A 19,061-nucleotide genomic window follows, 5' to 3' on the forward strand; every position below is an offset into this window, starting at 1 on the left:
ACCATAGTTAAAACATGAAAGGCAGACAATTACTTGGAGATTATTGACTTGGTAAATGAGATAAAGAAGGAAAAGAAGGATTTGGGGGTTTGTTTCTGTTTTTTGTTTTTTTTTCCCTCTCCTCGAATGCACCATTGTTAAGCAGTGTTTCTCTAAACCATGTTGTTAAGCATTTTTAGCTATACCTAGTGTCAGTAAGAGTCAGTGCAGGACAGCATTGGTTGAGGTGGGACTGGATTACCTGGTCCTCGCCCTGCCACTGATTGGCTCCGCTCACTTTATTCCCTTAATTTCCTTATGTAGAAATGTAAAAATTTGCTGTATGAACCTTCTGTGTCCAGTTTTAAGTAATATTCGTAGCACATTCTTGGGCTCCACGTTTTAATTATCTGGAGTTTTTAAATGTACAGAAAATCCACAGGTTAACAGGAATAGAATTCCTTGCTTGAAAGCATACTTATTTCCATTAGTGAACACACCTGGTTTTTATTTACTCCTAGATCTTCTACTATCCTTTCTCCCTGAAAGACTGATTTTCTTCTTCCAGTTAAAAATAAACAAGGTTAAATAAATCTACTCTGATGTCATACTATTCTAGGGACCCAAGGGTCACCCCATTGTGCACTTGGTGATAAAGTGCAGAAGCTGTATTGTGTGTTCAAGTCCTTGGTCAGCCCTTCGAAGAAAGGGCAGCTCTGGTAACAGGATTGATTCTATACGTCTTTGGTGAGCTGATGCTTTACAGAATTTATATTCTGGCAGATATGGTGAATAAGCAATTCAGTTTGTTTTGTTTTGGTTTTTTCTTTTATATACACTTGGTAAATATAATAGTAGCTTTTTATCAGGAACCTGAGACTGGAAGAATTCTGTATTTGCAGCATTGATTGATTATTCTTTACGCTAGTCTTTGACTATATAACTATAAGCGTCCTTTTAGAAAACTGAGCTAAAGTCCCCTTGAGGTTCCCTGAACTCAATGCATCATGCTGCTCCTTCATGTACTCGAACACAAAGAATATGGTGGAAAGACCCTAAATGTAGATACTTAAGTAGAATTTAAAGTGGTGGCATTTAACCAGAAATGCTTGCAGTTCTCGTCACCAGCATCTGATACTACAGTCATCATCATCAGGCTTTCTGTTTCTTTGAAAGGAAAGTCAGCTGCATGTGGTATGCTCAGGAATCATATAAAATGGATTTTCTTTTGTGCATGGTAAAATGTATATGATCACTAATAATTACATCTGTTGTTTAGTCGCTAAGTCATGCCGACTCTTTTGAGACTGCTGGGCTGTCCATGGGATTTTCCAGGCAAGAATACTGGAGTGGGTTGCCATTTCCTTCCCTAGGGGATCTTCCCCACCCAGGAATTGAACCCATGGTTCCCGCTTGGTCTCCTGCACTGCAGGCGGGTTCTTTACCACTGAGCTCAGGTTCAATTCCTGGGTGGGGAAGATCCCCTGCAACAGGAAATGGCAACCCACTCCAGTATTCTTGCCTGGAAAATCCTATGAACAGCCCAAGGGTCACAAAAGAGTCGGGCATGACTTAGCGACTAAGTGACTAAACAACAGCAACAAGAACTGTATCTGATATTTTCAGTGTGTTATTAAAGAGCCAATAGGACATTTAAAAGTGCTTAATATATATGGCTTAGTGACCTATTATGCATACAGCAAATCAGAATATGGAAAACTGATGTGGGGCAGAAAAGATGGGTGAGGTTGAGATGGAGAGGAAGAGAAGACAATGAAGTACTATCGATTGAGAAAAGGGAGAAAAGACAGAATTGCAGAGAAATAGGTTATCATTCACAAAAGCCTTCTTTAACTGAATTTGTATTTTCAGACTTTTTCTCTCATCAACCATTCTTTGATAGGCTAAGTAGCATAAAATGAGATTGGTAAAGACACTCCCACAGAGTGTTTTTTGTAAGTCAGTCTGTGAATATTTAGATGGTCCTTCCACCAAATCCAATTTCCTGCTACAGGAGCTGTTCTGAAAGTGGACACATGAAAGTGGGGATGGAAAGATTGAGAACAGCAGCAGGAGAAGGCTTTGGAGCCATGGAGGGCTGAACCCCTGCAGGTGCTGGTGGAGAACACTCTGTTGTTTGTTGGCTGCCTGGTGAAATTGTCTTTGAGAAGCTGTTGCTGTCCATTTTTAAGCTTTTTTAATCCTAGAGTTTTTGCTTGGAAACCAGTGGGTAACAGTCTGAGTCTTGCTGAGATAAATCACAATTAATGACAGTGTTATTTTGTTTTTTTGTCTGCAACTCATGGCATGTGGGATTTTAGTTCCTTGACCAGGGATCAAACCTGCACCCCTGGAGTGGAACAATACTGTCTTAGTCATTGGATCACCAGGGAAGTCTGACAGTTTTATTTTAAAATGCTTAGAGTCATTCCTCTGTTTGCCTTAATAATCCTGAGAACACGATAACTAAACATTCTGAACACAGAGCAGAATCAAGAGAAACCTGTATACTTTGTACATTGGGCGCTATACCATTATGAAGTAGATCATAAAATCAGTCCAGTGTGCTTATTTCCCAGGGGAGGATGCTGTGGCTGGCACAGGTAGTACCTCAGCATAGGATTGTTCCCAACAAAAGCAGCACTTAATCCCTAGATTCCTCACCGTCAGAGGCCACGTCTCCTTCTTTTACTCATTTAAAAACATCTCGTATATATCTGCCTCATTTACTTCCCTTGGGCATTTGTGGGGCTTGACCCACCTTATTCCCTGGGTCTTATTCCATCTCATATAATTAATTTCCCCATCCTCACCTTGCCCAGATTCACTGATTGAAGAAACAAGTCTTGGGCTTTAGTCTTTCCCAAAGACATCTACTCGCGCATCTGTCCCATGACTATGTTCTCTTGGTGTCTTCCCAGAGAAGGCTTCCTCCCACCAAGTTACATCAATGTAGTCTCCGAGGCACCAGAAGCTGTGTTCTCCTGATTTGTTTTGAATTGTGGGTTAGATTTCTTTTCAGATAACATTTAAGAAAACTTCATTTTGATGTGACTCATTTGTCCTAGTGATGATCGTGACTCAAAGATTTATTAAGTATGACTTTAAAATGCAATATGTATGTATTTTAAATTCTGAAACAAGCATCTTCTTTGTTGTTGCTACTGTGTTGCCTTTACATCATGATTCTAAACCAAAACTAATTTTTCAGTGAACCTAGCTCTGTTAAGGAACAGGATTTATTTTGGAAATATTTGTCAGAATACTTTTGAGCTTTCAAAAAGATGAAGTTCTCTCTTCATATCTTAGGTACTGAATAGTCATAGGCGTCCTTGTCTTTCTCCAGCCTCTTCCAACCTGAAACCCCTTCCTGGTGAATCATGGATGGATGAGCTTCCGTAAAGGGAAGTCTTCTGCAGTCTTCTCTCACTGATGTGCAAAGATCAGAAAAGGGCAGGCAGCAGAGCACTGAGGGGCTTTGGTAAAATTGGGTATCAGGCTGTACTTGAAAGACATGGCCCTTCAATGAGAGTTCCTCCTCCTCCAGTTGTTTTATTGTGTCTATGTCTCTTCTTATCAACACATACAGATATGGAGGTTCTAATCAGACTTGTTAGTCTCCCTTTCCTGTCTCCATCCCACTCTCCTTACATTATAGTGTGCCCGTTACTTAATGTTACTCACGTTTTTATCTGTAAAAATGCATATCTAATTGGCTTGAAATTAACTGATAGATGTGAAAGCATCCAGCACAGTGTCCTGGCACGTCTTCTGTATTGCCGGAAGGCTCTGGTCGTTTAGTCATGCTCCTGAAGAATGCAGCTGACCCTTGGACAACACAGGTCCACTTTGACATGGATGTTTTTTCAATAGTAAATACTATAGTATTTACTAATGTAAATACTATATGGTAAAGAGACCCAGATTTGATCCAGAAACACATACACAATTAGATACACAATGAAAGAGAATATTTAGCATTTGATCAAATGGGTCCTGCATGGATTTCACAGGATATTTTACTGTAAATTTACTATCTTTTGACTTGGCACTCATATTGGAGGACTTTTCTTTTTTTCTCTCTCATTCAGAGTTACCAGTTGTAATCATAATACTTTACCACAGTATAAAATAATGTTATTTCCTATACTTTGGGAAAATATGTCTCAATATATTTTTCTCTTTAAAATCTTCTGCCCACCTTCCTTTCTCCTTATATCCACATTAAGATTTAATACTTAAATTACTCTGAATTTCAGAGAAATGTCCAGATTTCTTTTTTACCCCATATGTTTTGGTTTTCCAAATATTGCACACTAATGAAAATTCCCTGTGCATCTGTAGTAAATAAACCTTTGAATTACTAATTGTTTCAGATTAGCCCCCTAGATCTTTAGCAGCTGTCTTTATGGCATTTTCAGCCCACAAATTCAGTCTGTTTATTTCTGGGACTTTAATCATCAGCCATACACACAGGCAGAGAGGTCTGGTTGCCTTGTAGACAAAGTGAGGGCAGCGTCTGAAAGTGCTGTAGCCTGGGGGCGGGGAGGGGGGTCTACGCACCCTTTATCTCCTCCTCTCACCTGTGTCATTCACTGCCAGACTGCCAGCAGAGAATGCCACAGCCTGGGGGCCTGAAACAGCACAAATGGATGTTCTCACAGTCTGGAGGCTAGAAATCTGGAAGTCCATGATCAGGGTGCTGGCAGAGTTCGGTTCTAGGAATGCCTCTCTCCTCAGCTTGCAAACAGCTGCCTTCTTGCTGTGTTGTTAGGAGGTCTTTTCTCTGTTCACACACTTTGGTTGTCTCATCTTCTTAAAAGGACACCATCCTGTCATCCTGCTGACTCTTCTGACCTCATTTAACTTTAATTACCTCTTTAAAGGCTCTTGTTTCAAATACAGTCTCCTCAGGGGTTAGAACATCAACATATGAATTTGAGAGGACACAGTCCAGACCCTAGCACAGCTTAAAGAGGAAGCTACGTCTTCCAATAGACCCTCCAGCTCTCCTCTCCCCTTCTTTCCACAGGCTTCCTGCTCTGGGATACTGATCTCTATGGGCTCCAGGTCCTCTGGCTTCTGGTGGCGTCCAGCCAATGGGTACATTAGTGGAAAATGGGGGAGAGGGAGGAAAAGACGGGGTCTTGCTCAGTGCATAGTCCCCTGGACTCCTTCCCTGCAGGACCAACATGGGCTGGCACATCCCTCGACCAGTTTTCAGCTCCGTTTAACCCCACAGTCTCCAGTTTTTGTGACTCCCTCTCTATCTCGCTCCCTTCAGGCCCGGGGATGTGGTTGTGAGGTGACTACAGACTCCATACCCTCCTCCTTTGGAGTTTGTCTTTACCATGCTCAGCTGGATTTAAGCTTTGGGTCTGGCATTGGTGAGCATTTCTGAGTCCCAATTTGCTCATCCGTTAAAAAAAAAAATGATACAGACTTGAATTGTGCAGAATTATTGTGTACAATAATAATAAAAAGCAGAGACATTACTCTGTCAACAAAGGTCTGTCTAGTCAAAGCTATGGTTTTTCCAGTAGTCATGTATGGGTGTGAGAGTTGGACTATAAAGAAAGCTGAGTGTCAAAGAACTGATGCTTTTGAACTGTGGTGTTGGAGAAGACTCTTGAGAGTCCCTTGGACAGCAAAGAGATCCAACTAGTCCATCCTAAAGGAGATCAGTCCTGGGTGTTCATTGGAAGGACTGATGCTGAAGCTGAAACTTTGGCCACCTGATGCCAAGAACTGATCATTTGAAAAGACCCTGATGCTGGGAAAGATTGAAAGCAGGAGGAGAAGGGGACAACAGAGAATGAGATGGTTGGATGGCATCACCAACTCGATGGACATGAGTTTGACTAAACTCTGGGAGTTGGTGATGAACAGGGAGCCCTGGAGTGCTGCAGTCCATGGAGTCGCAAAGTGTCGAATACGACTGAGTGACTGAACTGAACTGATTGTGTACAAACAGAAAAATGTTTGTACAGTGCTTGATGTATAGAAAGCCTCTGTAAGTGTTAGCCTCTGTGGTTTTTAGGGCACAGTGAACCTTCTATGTATAAAATTCCTGTTGATCATAAAACAGAAATTATCTCTTAAGAATTAGCCCTGGATTTTCAGTCTTAATGGAGAAATAAATGTGTTTATTTCTGTTTATAAAAATCCTACATGGTCACAGTAGGATGGTATTAATAAAATAAAATTCCTTTCCAATCTTATTGAGCAGGAGAAATTCTATTACATTGTCACCTGATGGTAGCTTTAAACATATCACTGTATTGCACATTAACTTCATGGCATACACAAGCACATACACTTCTAAACTGAGATTGTACAAAATCATTTTGTATCCTACATTTGTAATGATATTACAACACAAAAGTATCTTCCAAATATTGTCTTACAAAATAGTTTTTTTTTTATTTTTTGAGTCACATAATAACAATGCTTTTTATTTTATTAGTTCTTTTAAATTGGAGTAAATCGAATATGTTTTTCAAGATGTTTTCATTGACGTTTATACATAAGCACGCAGTCATAATTTTATATAGATATATAAATGTGATTGTGCCATATGTGCTTTTCCATCATTTTGTGGGTGTTAAGCCATCATCTGTTATGGGGCTCTTTAAACCAGGTAAGTTTTGGCATCATCTCAAGCATTCTGTTGACTGGTCAGGTAAATCTCCCACATGACCATGCTTTTTCCTGATGACAGAGCTCCTCAGTGTGTGATGGAAAGGACAGATGTTGGTGATGAAATGGGACTTTCTTCTTCTTCTCTGGCTGCAATGTAATGTATCTGAGATACAGATACGGGTCAGTCACCAGAGTTTCTCAATATTGCCGTCCATATCACAGTGAGGAGTAATTCCCTCCAGAGAATTAGAAGCATTGAACAAAATCCTTCATTTATGATATCTGGGTGATTTTTGCATCTTTCTCTATGTTTCATGAATATTTGGATGGGAAATTGAAGGATGGTAAACCGGGCCCAGCTGTCTAGTGGCAGTAACATCCAGAAGTCTCTCCCCCCTCTCTTCATGAATTTTTCCCATTCCTCTGTAGTCATATTGCATTTTTCCACATTGAAGGACAGAAAGAAATCTATGCTCAGGTCAAGTCAAATCCTGTCATAAATATTCTATTCCTTGAAAATTCAAGGTCAGGGAGAGTTTATCAAAGATACTCCAGATTCTTTGTTGTCTCTCTTTCTTTGGCTCTTTTTCTAGAAATTCCAGGATAACACACTAAATACTCTGAGACCAGAAGACTTGGGGCCTGGAAAGAAATTTAACCATCACTAGCTTTGTGACTTTGGTTCTCACTTCCTAATTACAAACTAGCTTCCCACGTGGCACTCGTGGTAAAGAATCTGCCTGCCAGTGCAGGAAACATAAGAGATACAGGTTTGATCCCTGGCTTGGGAAGATGCCCTGGAGGAGGAAATGGCCACCCACTCCAATATTCTTGCCTAGGAAACCCCATGGACAGAGGAAGCAGGCAGGCTACAGTTCATGGAGTCACAAAGAGTCAGGCACAACTTAGAACACACTGTTGTATTCCTAACTACAAAATGATAGGTTTGCCCTAGGTTCCTCCAGCATGCCTTGTAGATTTGATATGGTAAAATTTCTGAAGGATTGAGCTATAACTGTTCTGAGAGATCTTCAATTTGGCTTATTTATCTCTTTTCTCTGGAAGATCTCATCTTATATAGAAAAATAATCAATACATCTATGTTCTTTGCTTGTTCTCCTTACTTATGTTATGACCCTAGGAAAGTCTTTGAGTTTATGCCAAGTTTTGTAAGAAAAACCAAAAACTTCTTGGATCTGGTTGAAGAAGATATCCACAAGCAAATATGTTTGGAAATTACAAGTCATGCCACCCTTTTAGGGCTTTGCAATGAATGGTCACTCACCTAAAGACTGTGAAGTTCTGCAAAAAGGAAACCTGTTTAATTTGCTTAATTCAGTTTCCCAAAGATATTTGATCTTGAAATTCTTTTATTTCTGGTAGCATCTATTAGCATCCTTCATAATTAATGTCCCTGCCATACATAGAGGAGACACAGCTCTAGAATGAAAGACATTGTCCCAAATTCTGCCCTTTATTGACAGTGTGATCTCAGAGTAAATATGTTACATTACTTCTGTACACCTCGCATTGCTAATATATCAAATGAGGGTACATAATAGCACCCACTTCATGTGGATGTAGATTTATAGGAATATCATATGACTATAAAATGTGACTAATAATATGCCACCTCTGAGGTCTGGCTGTCTGGGTTCAAATTTTGTCCTACCATTTACTGGCTTGTGACCTTAACATTACTTCTGTATCTCAATTCTTTATCTCGATGAGGGGGACAAACTTTGTACCATTCTCACAGTCACTGGAGGAATTCAGTCCAATTCATGTAAAATATTTAGAATGGTGCCTGGCCCACGGTAGGTATCTAGCAAATGTTAGCCCTTATTATTGTCATTGTTGGTGCTCTTGTTACTTCTAGGACTGTATCAGGTAAAGGGGATTATTTTTGTTTCTTTTTGTTTAGTTGGGATATAGTTGACATTAGTTTTAAGTATTCAACATTATTGATTCAATATTTGCATACAGTTGTGAAGTGATCAGCACACTGAGTCTGGTTGACATCCATCACCATACATAGTTGCAGTATTTTTCTTTGTGATAAGAAATTTTAAGATATACTTTCTTAGCAACTTTCAAATGTGCAATATAATAGTATTAACTATAGTCATCAGGCTGTACATTGCATTTGGATTATTTTCATTAAAAGCAAGCCCTCTAACCTCAGAAAGCAGCTCAGATCCAGCATATTATTAATAGAGCATCATGTGCTGTGCTCAGTCATTTCAGTCATGTCCAACAGTTTGCAGCCTATGGACTGTAGCCAGCCAGGCTCTTCTGTCCATGGGATTCTCCAGGAAAAAATACTGGAGTGCCCACCCAGGGGATCTTCCTGACCCAGGAATTGAACCCATATCTCTGACGTCGCCTGTATTGCAGGCAGGTTCTTTATCCACTGAGCCACCTGGGAAGTATCATACCCCTCCTGCAAATGCTTGATTCTGCTGTGTTGATATTGATCTTGTCTTCATACGGAACCTGTGACCTATTTCTGTTTGTGCGCAGGGGCGGAGAGGCCTCGGCTCAGTTTTTGTCTGGGCGTCAGGAAATGGTGGAAGGAGCAAAGACCACTGCTCCTGTGATGGCTACACCAACAGCATCTATACTATCTCCATCAGCAGCACAGCTGAAAGTGGAAAGAAGCCTTGGTACCTGGAAGAGTGTTCATCTACACTGGCCACAACCTACAGCAGTGGAGAGTCCTATGATAAGAAAATAGTATGTACCATTTGCTTCTCTGGCATGATTGGTTTATTTATCTTGAAACACAAAGGGAGAATGCATACATTTATATGCACAAGTAATATATGGAAATAGAATGTTAAATTAGCTAATTACTTCCCTGGTGGCTCAGACGGTAAAGAGTCTGCCTGCAATGTAGGAGACCCAGGTTCAATCCCTGGGTAAGGAAGACCCCCTGGAGAAGGAAATGGCAGCCCACTCCAGTATTCTTGCCTAGAAAATCCCATGGATGGAGGAGCCTGGCGGGCTATAGTACATGGGGTCTCAAAGAGTCAGATTCGACTGAGCAACTTCACTTTCACTTTCTTTCAACACAAGTATTTGTAAATGCAACCATTCTGTTACCAAGTCATTGAAAAGCCTTTCTGGGTCATTTACAATCCAGCATTGAATGTGGCCTTAGACATGATTAAGCCTCAGTTTTCTCAAAGACAAATGAGTGGACCACATTCACCCTGTGAGTTAGTGGTAGAGAAGAGACTGGGTGGAATTCTCAGCCCAGTTCCCTATTACTCTGTCCCCATACTGTCTTTGAATTTCAGTTTCAGATCTTTGGTTTCAAAGTAGATACAACGAATTCAGTGTGACCTAAACCTATATCAAAAGTGTTTCTCTAACACCAGCACAAAGTTTGCCTGAACAAAAAGCACAGTAATCCTGTGTGATCTGCTTACCAAGATGCCCTCCTTATTATGCAGATGGTAAAATAGTTAAGAGTTCATGTTTGCAGAACCAGCCTGCTTAGGTTTCATTGACTGTTGAACCGTTTGCTAGCTGGTACCTTTGGACAAATTACTTAATTTTTCTGTCTCAACATCCTTAACTGTCAAATGGGGACATTTGATAATATGTAGTTCACAAGATTTATTTCAGTGATTATGAGGAAGTAGATAAAAAGTGCTTTGTACACTGATCCATTGGTGCTCAAGAAAGATCTGACTTTGGGGATGTCCCCACTCAGTATAGCCGACTCTGAATTTCAGACACCTTTGCACTGTCTTCTTTTCCCGATCATGATTTTGCAAAATGTCTCAGGATTTGTCTTCTAAAGTGAAGCTGAGCTGCTATGTCTGAATCTTTTTAGCATTTAGCCAATACCCTGCTTTTAGATCCCAGGATTCATATAGGTTTGAGTCACTCTGTGATGCTCCCTCTTGCTTTATACAGTGCTAGAAATAGAGGTGATAGGCTACTATGTCTACATGTAATTCTTCATCCATATCCATTTGGTTCCTCTTGATTCCTGATGATTATAGGCTTCATATTTGATTTCTCAGCTACCTTTGCCTATCCTCTTATTTTATTTATTTGTTTGGTTGAGTTGGGTCTTATTTGTGGCATGAAGGGTCTTCATTGCATCATACAGGATCTTTCCTTGTGGCACATGGACTCTTTAGTTGTGGCACACAGGCTCAGTAGTTGTGGCACACGGGTTCACTAGTTGTGGCACACGGGCTCACCAGTTGTGGCACACAGACTTAGTTTCCCCGTGGCATATGGGATCTCAGTTCCCTAATCAGGGATCAAGCCCACGTCCCCTACATTACAAGGTGGGTTCTTAACCATGAGACAACTAGGCAGTCCCCTTTTACTATCTGCTTTAGTTACATTTTCAGATTGATTTAAATAAAAGCTGCCTACCAATATGGATATAATACATTCTTTCTCTAATACCTTCATAACAACTGGATTAAACATATTCATATAAATTCCCCTGAAAGTACTTCCATCATTCGTCAATAAACATATTCCACAATACAAAGTAAAATATGAAAGGAGAAAATACAGAGATGACAAGTTTTGAAATATCATGGCTTTTTTCATGGGAAATGATGCTCTATGATATTTTACCTTCATAATGGAAATGCTTTCATCTAGGAATATTTCTTTGGCTTCCAAATTTGCTTATCTTTCAGAACTCGTTGGAGAAGGCAATGGCACCCCACTCCAGTACTCTTGCCTGGAAAATCCCAGGGACGGGGGAGCCTGGTGGGCTTCCATCTATGGGGTCGCACAGAGTCGGACACGACTGAAGCGACTTAGCAGCAGCAGCAGCAGCAGAACTCGTGGTCAAGGCCCACTAATACTGAGTGGCATCTATCAGTTCTGCATCATGGAAATCCTGATGAAACTCTCTGGAATAAGAATTTTCTTCTCAAACTTCCAGAGTCTGAATGCATCTTAAGGTATCTCACCATTGCCTCAAAGTAAACATGCCTATCTAGTGCTATTATTTCCTGTGAGATGGTTGTGAGAAAGGTGTTTTTAAGTTCCATAAATACCTTCCTTTAGAGAAGCTTATAGTCCAGTGGGCAAAATATCCAGGAAGAAGGAAGGGTTGCCTGGATCCAGGTGGAAGAGCACAGTGCAGATAGAGGGACCTCGGAATCACTGCCCAGAGATCTACTGCTTACACTCGACCTCCTAGGGCCTTTCATCCATGTCTCCTGTGATTGTGTGGCAGCTGCTATGTCCCCGATTGACTGGGTGGTCATTTAGGATTCTCCCACGGATGGACAAATCAATCATTCTGTGATGAAAAATAGGGCTTGAGAGAAAAAATGGACACCATGAAATAATGTCAATATCCTTGATTCGGTCATATTTCACTTTTCCCTAGTTGCTACTGATATCAAGACCTTTACTGAGTCACTCAATGTATAAAGTTATCTATGTAACTTTTACTTGGCTCTACCTTCTGTTTAACCTCTCCCATTCTCATGGCAGCCATTTGTTAGTAATTCTTCTGTAACCAATTCTCAGAATCTCTTATTTTGCCTGAATCTTCAAATTACCCTTCATTGGACAGGAGTGCTGTAGCTGTTTCAAATTATAATCTCTAGCTACGGACAGACCACTCAGTGGCTAAGTAACTTTCCTGGAATCTTGGTTTCCTTATCTGTAAAATGGAGGTAAAGCCAGTACCAACCTCATGGATTTTCATGAAGATAACAAGACACTGAGCATAAGATATTTGCATAGCTCCTGTGGCAGCAAGCCACCTAGTAAGTGGCTGGTATCCTTGTTCCGTAAGTCAGGGTAGCTTTCTGCATCATGGGAACTGAGGCTGGTCATTATTCCAGATGTTGTTAATGGAGGTGCTTCATTTTTCCAATCTGTAGAACCATGATCTGCTCCATCCACCCCGTAAAGAAAGGCGCTTTGAAGGTGAACAATGTTGACTAACAGTTTGAACATGAGTTGGCGGCAGCATCAGCCTTTGGGGGTCCAGCTGCCCCTTTCCCTTCTAGATGTCAGAATGACAGATAATCCAGCTCTGCACTTGGGGCCTGTTCTCCACCGGGCTTTGAAAAAGCTGCCTCTGGTCCCTCAGAGATGCCCGCATCCTGTTAGTGGCGTCTGTGATTGAGTGTTACAGGAACAGTGTCTCCCTTTGTTCTGGGGCTCCCCTCCCCAGGCCATCCATTTCCTTTTGTAATTTGTACCTTCTCGAGAAGAGCACAGTTGTCATTCTTCATTCATAGAGCACCTTTGTGAGTTGAACTGAGGCAGCCGCTGAGGATCCAGGAGAGAGGAAAGGTCTCACTGCTTCTGGGAAAGCACTTTTGTTAAATAAATTTTACTTGTCTTTTTAATGGTGTTCAAGCAGGAGAACCTTGCCCTGAGTTTCAGAATGTAGCCCAGTCTCCATCCCTCGTTTTCCTGCCGTCACTATCGATACAGTTGTGGACCTTAGTATTCCTCTCATGCTTTAATAGATTGAAATCAGTGTTGGCCTTGAACCTTACTACAGCAAGCGAAGCATCCAGAGTGTCAAGATTACTATGATAAGAAGCTCTCCTATAAGCTAAATAGAAATCAGTGGAAATGACTGGCTATTATGAAATAATGTTTTTCTTAATAACACCATATCCATTTTATTCCATGCTGGGCATGTAGTCCTTTTGTAATTATATTGACATGTTGTAAATGTAACATTTTTTGCCCTTGTAATGTATACTTGGCAGCATGCTGTACATAGTCAATGTACCATCTCTTTGTATCCTCAGAACCCTATGGAGGAAATCAGGTATTGTACCCATTTTACTGATGAGGAAAGTAAGGATTAAAAGAAACACAGCTAGTAAGTAGTAGAGTCTGAATTCCAACCAAATTTGGGTTGAACCCCCAGCCCACCTTGTGACCAACGTGCTGTCATGTCCAGTCCAAGGACGTCCAGCATGGGGCTGTATGAAGGAATGGCATTTTTCTTGCCTGTTTGAGGTTCATTCACAGTGATCCAAAAAATGAAAACGTTTGTGGAATATATAGGCATCCATTGTTTTGTACTCCTTGGCCCAGTATTTTTTTTAATATGGAAGGTAATCTTAATTTTTAAGTTTAGTACATTTACTTTCATTTATATTCTTGGCAACAGTATATTCAAGTTTTATACACTCCGAATACAATGAACAATTTGTTCCTTTGTCCTTTATATCAGCGTTGTCCAGTAGAACTTTCTGCTGTAATGGAAAGGTTCTCCACTTGTGCTGCCAAACTGGTAGTCACCAGACATATGTTATTGTGAAATGTGGCCAGTCCAATGGAGGAACTTTAATTTTAATTTGTTAAGTTTTAACTGATTTAAAATTAAATATCCACATGGGACTAGTGGTAATTACATCAAGCAGCATATTTTTATTTTTATGGCTCACTAATTTTGAATTTCATGCCTTTGACCTCTTCTTAATTGCCTCAGACAATCAGTCCTCTTGCAAAACACCTAAGCCCTTTGCCAGTCTGAGTTGCTAATTCCTATGGCCTGGCATTGAGCTCTCCAAAGTTACCATGCCTTTTGTGTGATTTCAAACCAGGACCCTCTCCTGTGAGACATGACATCTGGCAGGAATACTGTTTCTCCAGAAACCACTTTTTTATGCCTCTTCTCAAATTTTTCTTCAGGAGGACTGTTCCTCCTCACCATCCCTTGAAAGAATGGTGTGACCCTCCCCTACACTCTCCTCTTTTATCCTGTTCAATTTTCTTTCTAATGTCCTTAGAGCTACTTAATGTGATGTTACACATTTGCTTATTGACTATCCATTTTTCATACTAGACTGGAAACCACTTGAGGTTGAAGACTTTATTTTGTACCTTCCCAGAACCTGAGCTCCATAAATGTTGAGGCATAACTGACTCTCAGACATTGGAAAAGGTAGAAGCATCGCAGGGGGTTCATATTGCGACAGGAGACAGGTGGGTATTCTCTCTCTTTCAGAGAATTTCCTTCTACTGGTAGAAAGGTTGGTGAAAGGCAAAGGGTATTTGACAATATATTTCACATAGGAAATTGCCTGCAGGAATCCTGCTACATAAAACTGTACATCCAACCGTTCTTAGTGTCAAGGAGCATTAAAGGTCCTGTCTTAATGTAACCCTTCACTACCTCCTGAATTTCTCCCAAGTTCTGTGTTAGAGATGAAGCTTTCCTCTTCCTCCAGTCATTCCATCATTAAATTATCTGCTTCTTTTGGAACTAGTTCAGCCTTTTACCTTTTTTTTTCTCTAGTAATTTATCTCAGTGTTTGGAATATGGAGGCCATTGTATTCCTTCTCAGAGGGGTTTTGTGAGCCAAGGTTTAGAGAATGTATGCTCTGCTCAGCCCTCTTCTGATGTCATTTTATTCATTTGTGTTCATGTCAGACTTGCTGCCTGGGGTATCTCAGGGTTGGCCTGAAAGACCAATTCCACGTGGAGGAATTATCTTATTGCTTTTAATATTCCTAAGCAGCTACACATTTCCTTTTTGCAGAAAGTACCCTCTCTCATTACCCAATTCTTTATTCAGAAGCAGTCATGACTATCATCTTTCTGTTTCTCCTTTTGATTTGGGAAATGTCATGATTTTTCATGAGTCAAAGCTAGCAAATCCAGATGTGTTTAGTTTGTATGGACATTTGATCCATATTCTCTCAAGAATGTTAAATAGAAGGGGGGGGGAATTTATTCCTGAAAAGTTCTAATTTTGATTGTGGCCTGAGGGAGAATGGAGATATCCACCTGCTGACAGGGAAGGAGCCCTAGGGTGGTTCCCCTGAGATTGCCGGTGATAGTCTGAAACTGCCGCCTTTGCTCGGATTGGTGACTACACTCCATAGCTCAACTTTTTATTTTGCTGCCATTTCAGAATTTAATACTTCACCCCTTACTAGCTCTTTAGTGACTGCATGTCCTTGGGCTCATGAGTCTTTCTGAGCCTCCATTTCCTTAGTTAATAAATAGTATATCTACCTTGTAGAGTTCTTGAGGGAATCAAAGGTAATTTTATATACACCGATGTGTGCATACACCTACACACCTGTTGTTCATTGCCCTCAGTCTCTGCACTTGCTGTGTGAGTCATTTTCAAAGCAGTGGATCTAGTGTTAGCAGTGCATCTAGTAAGAGGAAGGGTCTGCTTTAGCCCCGGAATTGTATATATACACATACACACATAATTTTTGTAGGCTGCTTATAAGTTTATATGAGTCTTATTTAGAAATCGATAAAAAAAATAACCTTGAAGTCTTTCCTAACAAGTGGGAGAGTTTAAAATATAGAACAAAATGAGTGTAAAGTAGCTTGACACTAGTAATTCAACGTAGCCAATACTGCACCTTTGCTCTGTACTCAGCACTGAACTGAACATTATAGAGATGCAAAAAAAAAAAAAAAAGATATAAGATGGCATCCTTCTTTAGTGATAGCAATCTCACATATATAAGCAAAACCTTACATTTGCACTCTACCGTTACAGATTCTCATTGCAGCATGGGAGTGGAATTTTGTGTGGCCTTGTCAGTCATGAATGAATTCTACACCAGTCTTTGTGACTTCAGTGAACGCAGAAAGCTTTTAGTTGGTCTTCAGTTCCTTTTTATTTTGCTGGCTTAATAAATCAGCATCTCCTATTTTATTCATTAGCACATTTAAGACTTTGTTTCTGTCCTTGGAGCGCATTTCTAATCTAAATCCAAATCGACACCAGAAATAAATTCAACCTAACAGACAGAATCATTTCATGTTTTAAAAATATCTCTTCAGCTGTTCTTTTAACAGATATGAGACAATATGGCACCTTCAAAATAAAACAGATCACAGGGTCTCAGGGAGATAGAAACTCTTAACTGTAGGGTTGCTATAAAGACTTGTCATTTATAGCCAGACTCAGTCTGAACTGAGATTCCCTGGAGAATTACATCAACAGGCTAGAATAAAAGATCCAATCAGCCCAAGTAATGAAATGTGAAATATTAGGAAATAAGAGCTTAGGATGAGAAAAAGGGATGGTTCTTCTCAGAGGGAGCCTGACTCAACCTGAACAATACCCACCCCTTCTCACCAGATCAGGACAACATCCCTAACTTTGCAGACTCCAAAAGCCATCTGCTACCCATCCTGGGACAGGCTGAAAATCTAATTTGCTGATCAAGACAGCTTTGATCTGGCATGGGGCCCGGTGTCATCTCCTGTTTCCTTCACTCTGATGGACAGAAATGATATTTTCTTGAGCAACATGAGAAGTTCTGTGGAGAAAAATTCTGTTTCTGATTTGGGTAGTGAATTTAGGGAATTTGGAGCATGCAAGATGCGCCAGCGGGACCAAAACCAAATTCTGAGACACTCTCTGAAATGGAATCGAAACTTAAAGTGCTTTGTTGTTCCGTTTTCACGTATCAAATCTCTGAACTCCCAGCCCCATGATGTGGGCTGACCCTTGAATGCAGCTTCTCCTTTAAATTACACTGTCAGAACTTGTATGTATGCATTGTGATTAATGGGGTTACCCCATGTGGTTCCAGTTTGGGCAACATCGTTTTTCTTCAAGATTGCTTCTTGGTGGTCTTTGCCTTTTCCTTCTAAAGATGGACATAAAAATATCCTGATACTGTGGCTTCTCTTAATGATGAAAACCCTGCCTTAGATCTTTCTGGTAATTTACACCTAAATATCTCCACCACTGACAGTAACTTCCTCTTGAAATGACCCAGCTGGAATTTTCACTTAAAGCAAGATGAGAAGGGAGTGAGGATGTTTTTGTTTCTTTTTTCTTCATTCCTTTTAACCTCCCTTCTTTCCATCACCTTCCTGTTCTAATCCCTTAACACCGCTACTCACTGCTCAAGTTTCATTTAGTGAAATTGATTGGGAGAAAAATATAAAAGCACGACAATGATGTTGTCGAATTCTACAAACCTATATTAATAGCATTTAACGGTAAATTGGTGTTTATATATAAAGGTACTGAGTAGCTTTTTATTTACATACATATCGTGTGTGTCTGTGCCTGCTGACTCTATTTTGGATGGGGTATTTGGCAAATCCAACATTATAAAACTTTTATTGTTCACGTTTGAGATTGGCTGGAGGTGGTTATTTATTAGATTCAAAAACACTACATACACACACTTGGAGTGTTTATTCTGGATTCATTTCTGTGCATTGAAAGCGGTGCATTCTGGTGCAGCTGAAGAATAAGCAAAGTGAGCCAAGTGGGAAAACATCATGAAAAATCTTGAATTCAGGCACAAGTCATTGAAAAAAAATAGAACTTGGCAAAGGAATGTGGCCATGAGGGTGAGGTAAAATGAGAAGAATGCAGGCAAGGCCATCTCTCAACAGCAGTGTATCTAGAGACCTGGAAAAAGGCTGTGCCTGTGGTGTTTATGCACTGACTTAAGGACCAGGCCTTTGGAAAATAAGGCTGCAGATTCACCCATATATTCGAATGAGATAGAAATCACTTTTGGATAGTCCATCCGTCACACTTCTGGGTATATATCCAAAAGAATTGAAAACAGGATCTGGAAGAGACATTTACACACCCATGTTTATTGCAGCATTATTCACAGTAAGCAAGAGGTGGAAGCAACACATCCATTCATCTGTCATTTGCCCATTGACAGATAACTCAGTAAAGAAAATATGCTATATAACACAATGGAGTAATACAGTGGAATATTATACAGCCTAAAAAGAAGGAAATCCTGCCATAGTCTACAACATGGATGAGCCTTGAGGACATTATTCTAAGTGAAATAAGCTAGTCACACACACGCACTCACACAAAAAATGCTGGGTAATTCCACTGACATGAGGTACCCAGAGCAGTGACAGGCATAGAAGCAGACAGTAGAATGGTGGTTGCCAGGGAGAGGGGGTGGGGAGTTGATTAATGGGTAGAAGTTCAGTCCTGCAAGATGAAAATGTCACAGGGCTCTAGAATTGCACAACAGTGTGCATGTTAGCAATACTGTAGTGTATGTTCTTAAAAATTATTAAAACAGTAAATCTGTGGGGTTTTTTTACCCACACCCCCCACAAAAAAAAATACCTTTTTAAAGTCAACAATTGAATATCTCGGAAGTTTCTTTTTTAATTTTTAAACATTTTATTATTGGCATATCATAGCTTTAAGGGCTTCCCAGGTGGTTCAGTGGTAAAGAATCCTCCTGACAATGCAGGAGACGCGGGTTCGATCCCTGGGTTAGTAAGATCCCCTGGAAAAGAAAATGGCAACCCACTCTAGTACTCTTTCCTGGAAAATCTCATAGACAGAGGAGCCTGAAGGGCTACAGTCCGTGGGGTCTCAAATAAGTCAGATGTAACTTGGAACTAAACAAATGACAACACAGGTGCTTTATAATGTTGTGTTGGTTCTTGCTGTACAGCAAAGTGAATCAGCTGTAAGTAACATATA

The 19,061-nt window shown here is 40.3% G+C and overlaps 1 protein-coding gene across 1 annotated transcript in view; it reads left to right on the forward strand.

The window, feature by feature from the left end:
• PCSK5 (proprotein convertase subtilisin/kexin type 5) overlaps window positions 1-19,061 on the forward strand; it is a 610,290-nt gene that overhangs the window by 299,604 nt on the left and 291,625 nt on the right. Inside the window, exon 12 of the mRNA XM_010844912.1 lies at window positions 9,145-9,357. Within this exon, the coding sequence (XP_010843214.1) occupies window positions 9,145-9,357 (213 nt within the window). The remainder of the gene's footprint in view (window positions 1-9,144; window positions 9,358-19,061) is intronic.

This window comes from Bison bison, unplaced genomic scaffold (genome assembly GCF_000754665.1).
Source record: "Bison bison bison isolate TAMUID 2011002044 unplaced genomic scaffold, Bison_UMD1.0 scf7180017864212, whole genome shotgun sequence".
In the NCBI taxonomy this organism is placed as follows: Eukaryota; Metazoa; Chordata; class Mammalia; order Artiodactyla; family Bovidae; genus Bison; species Bison bison.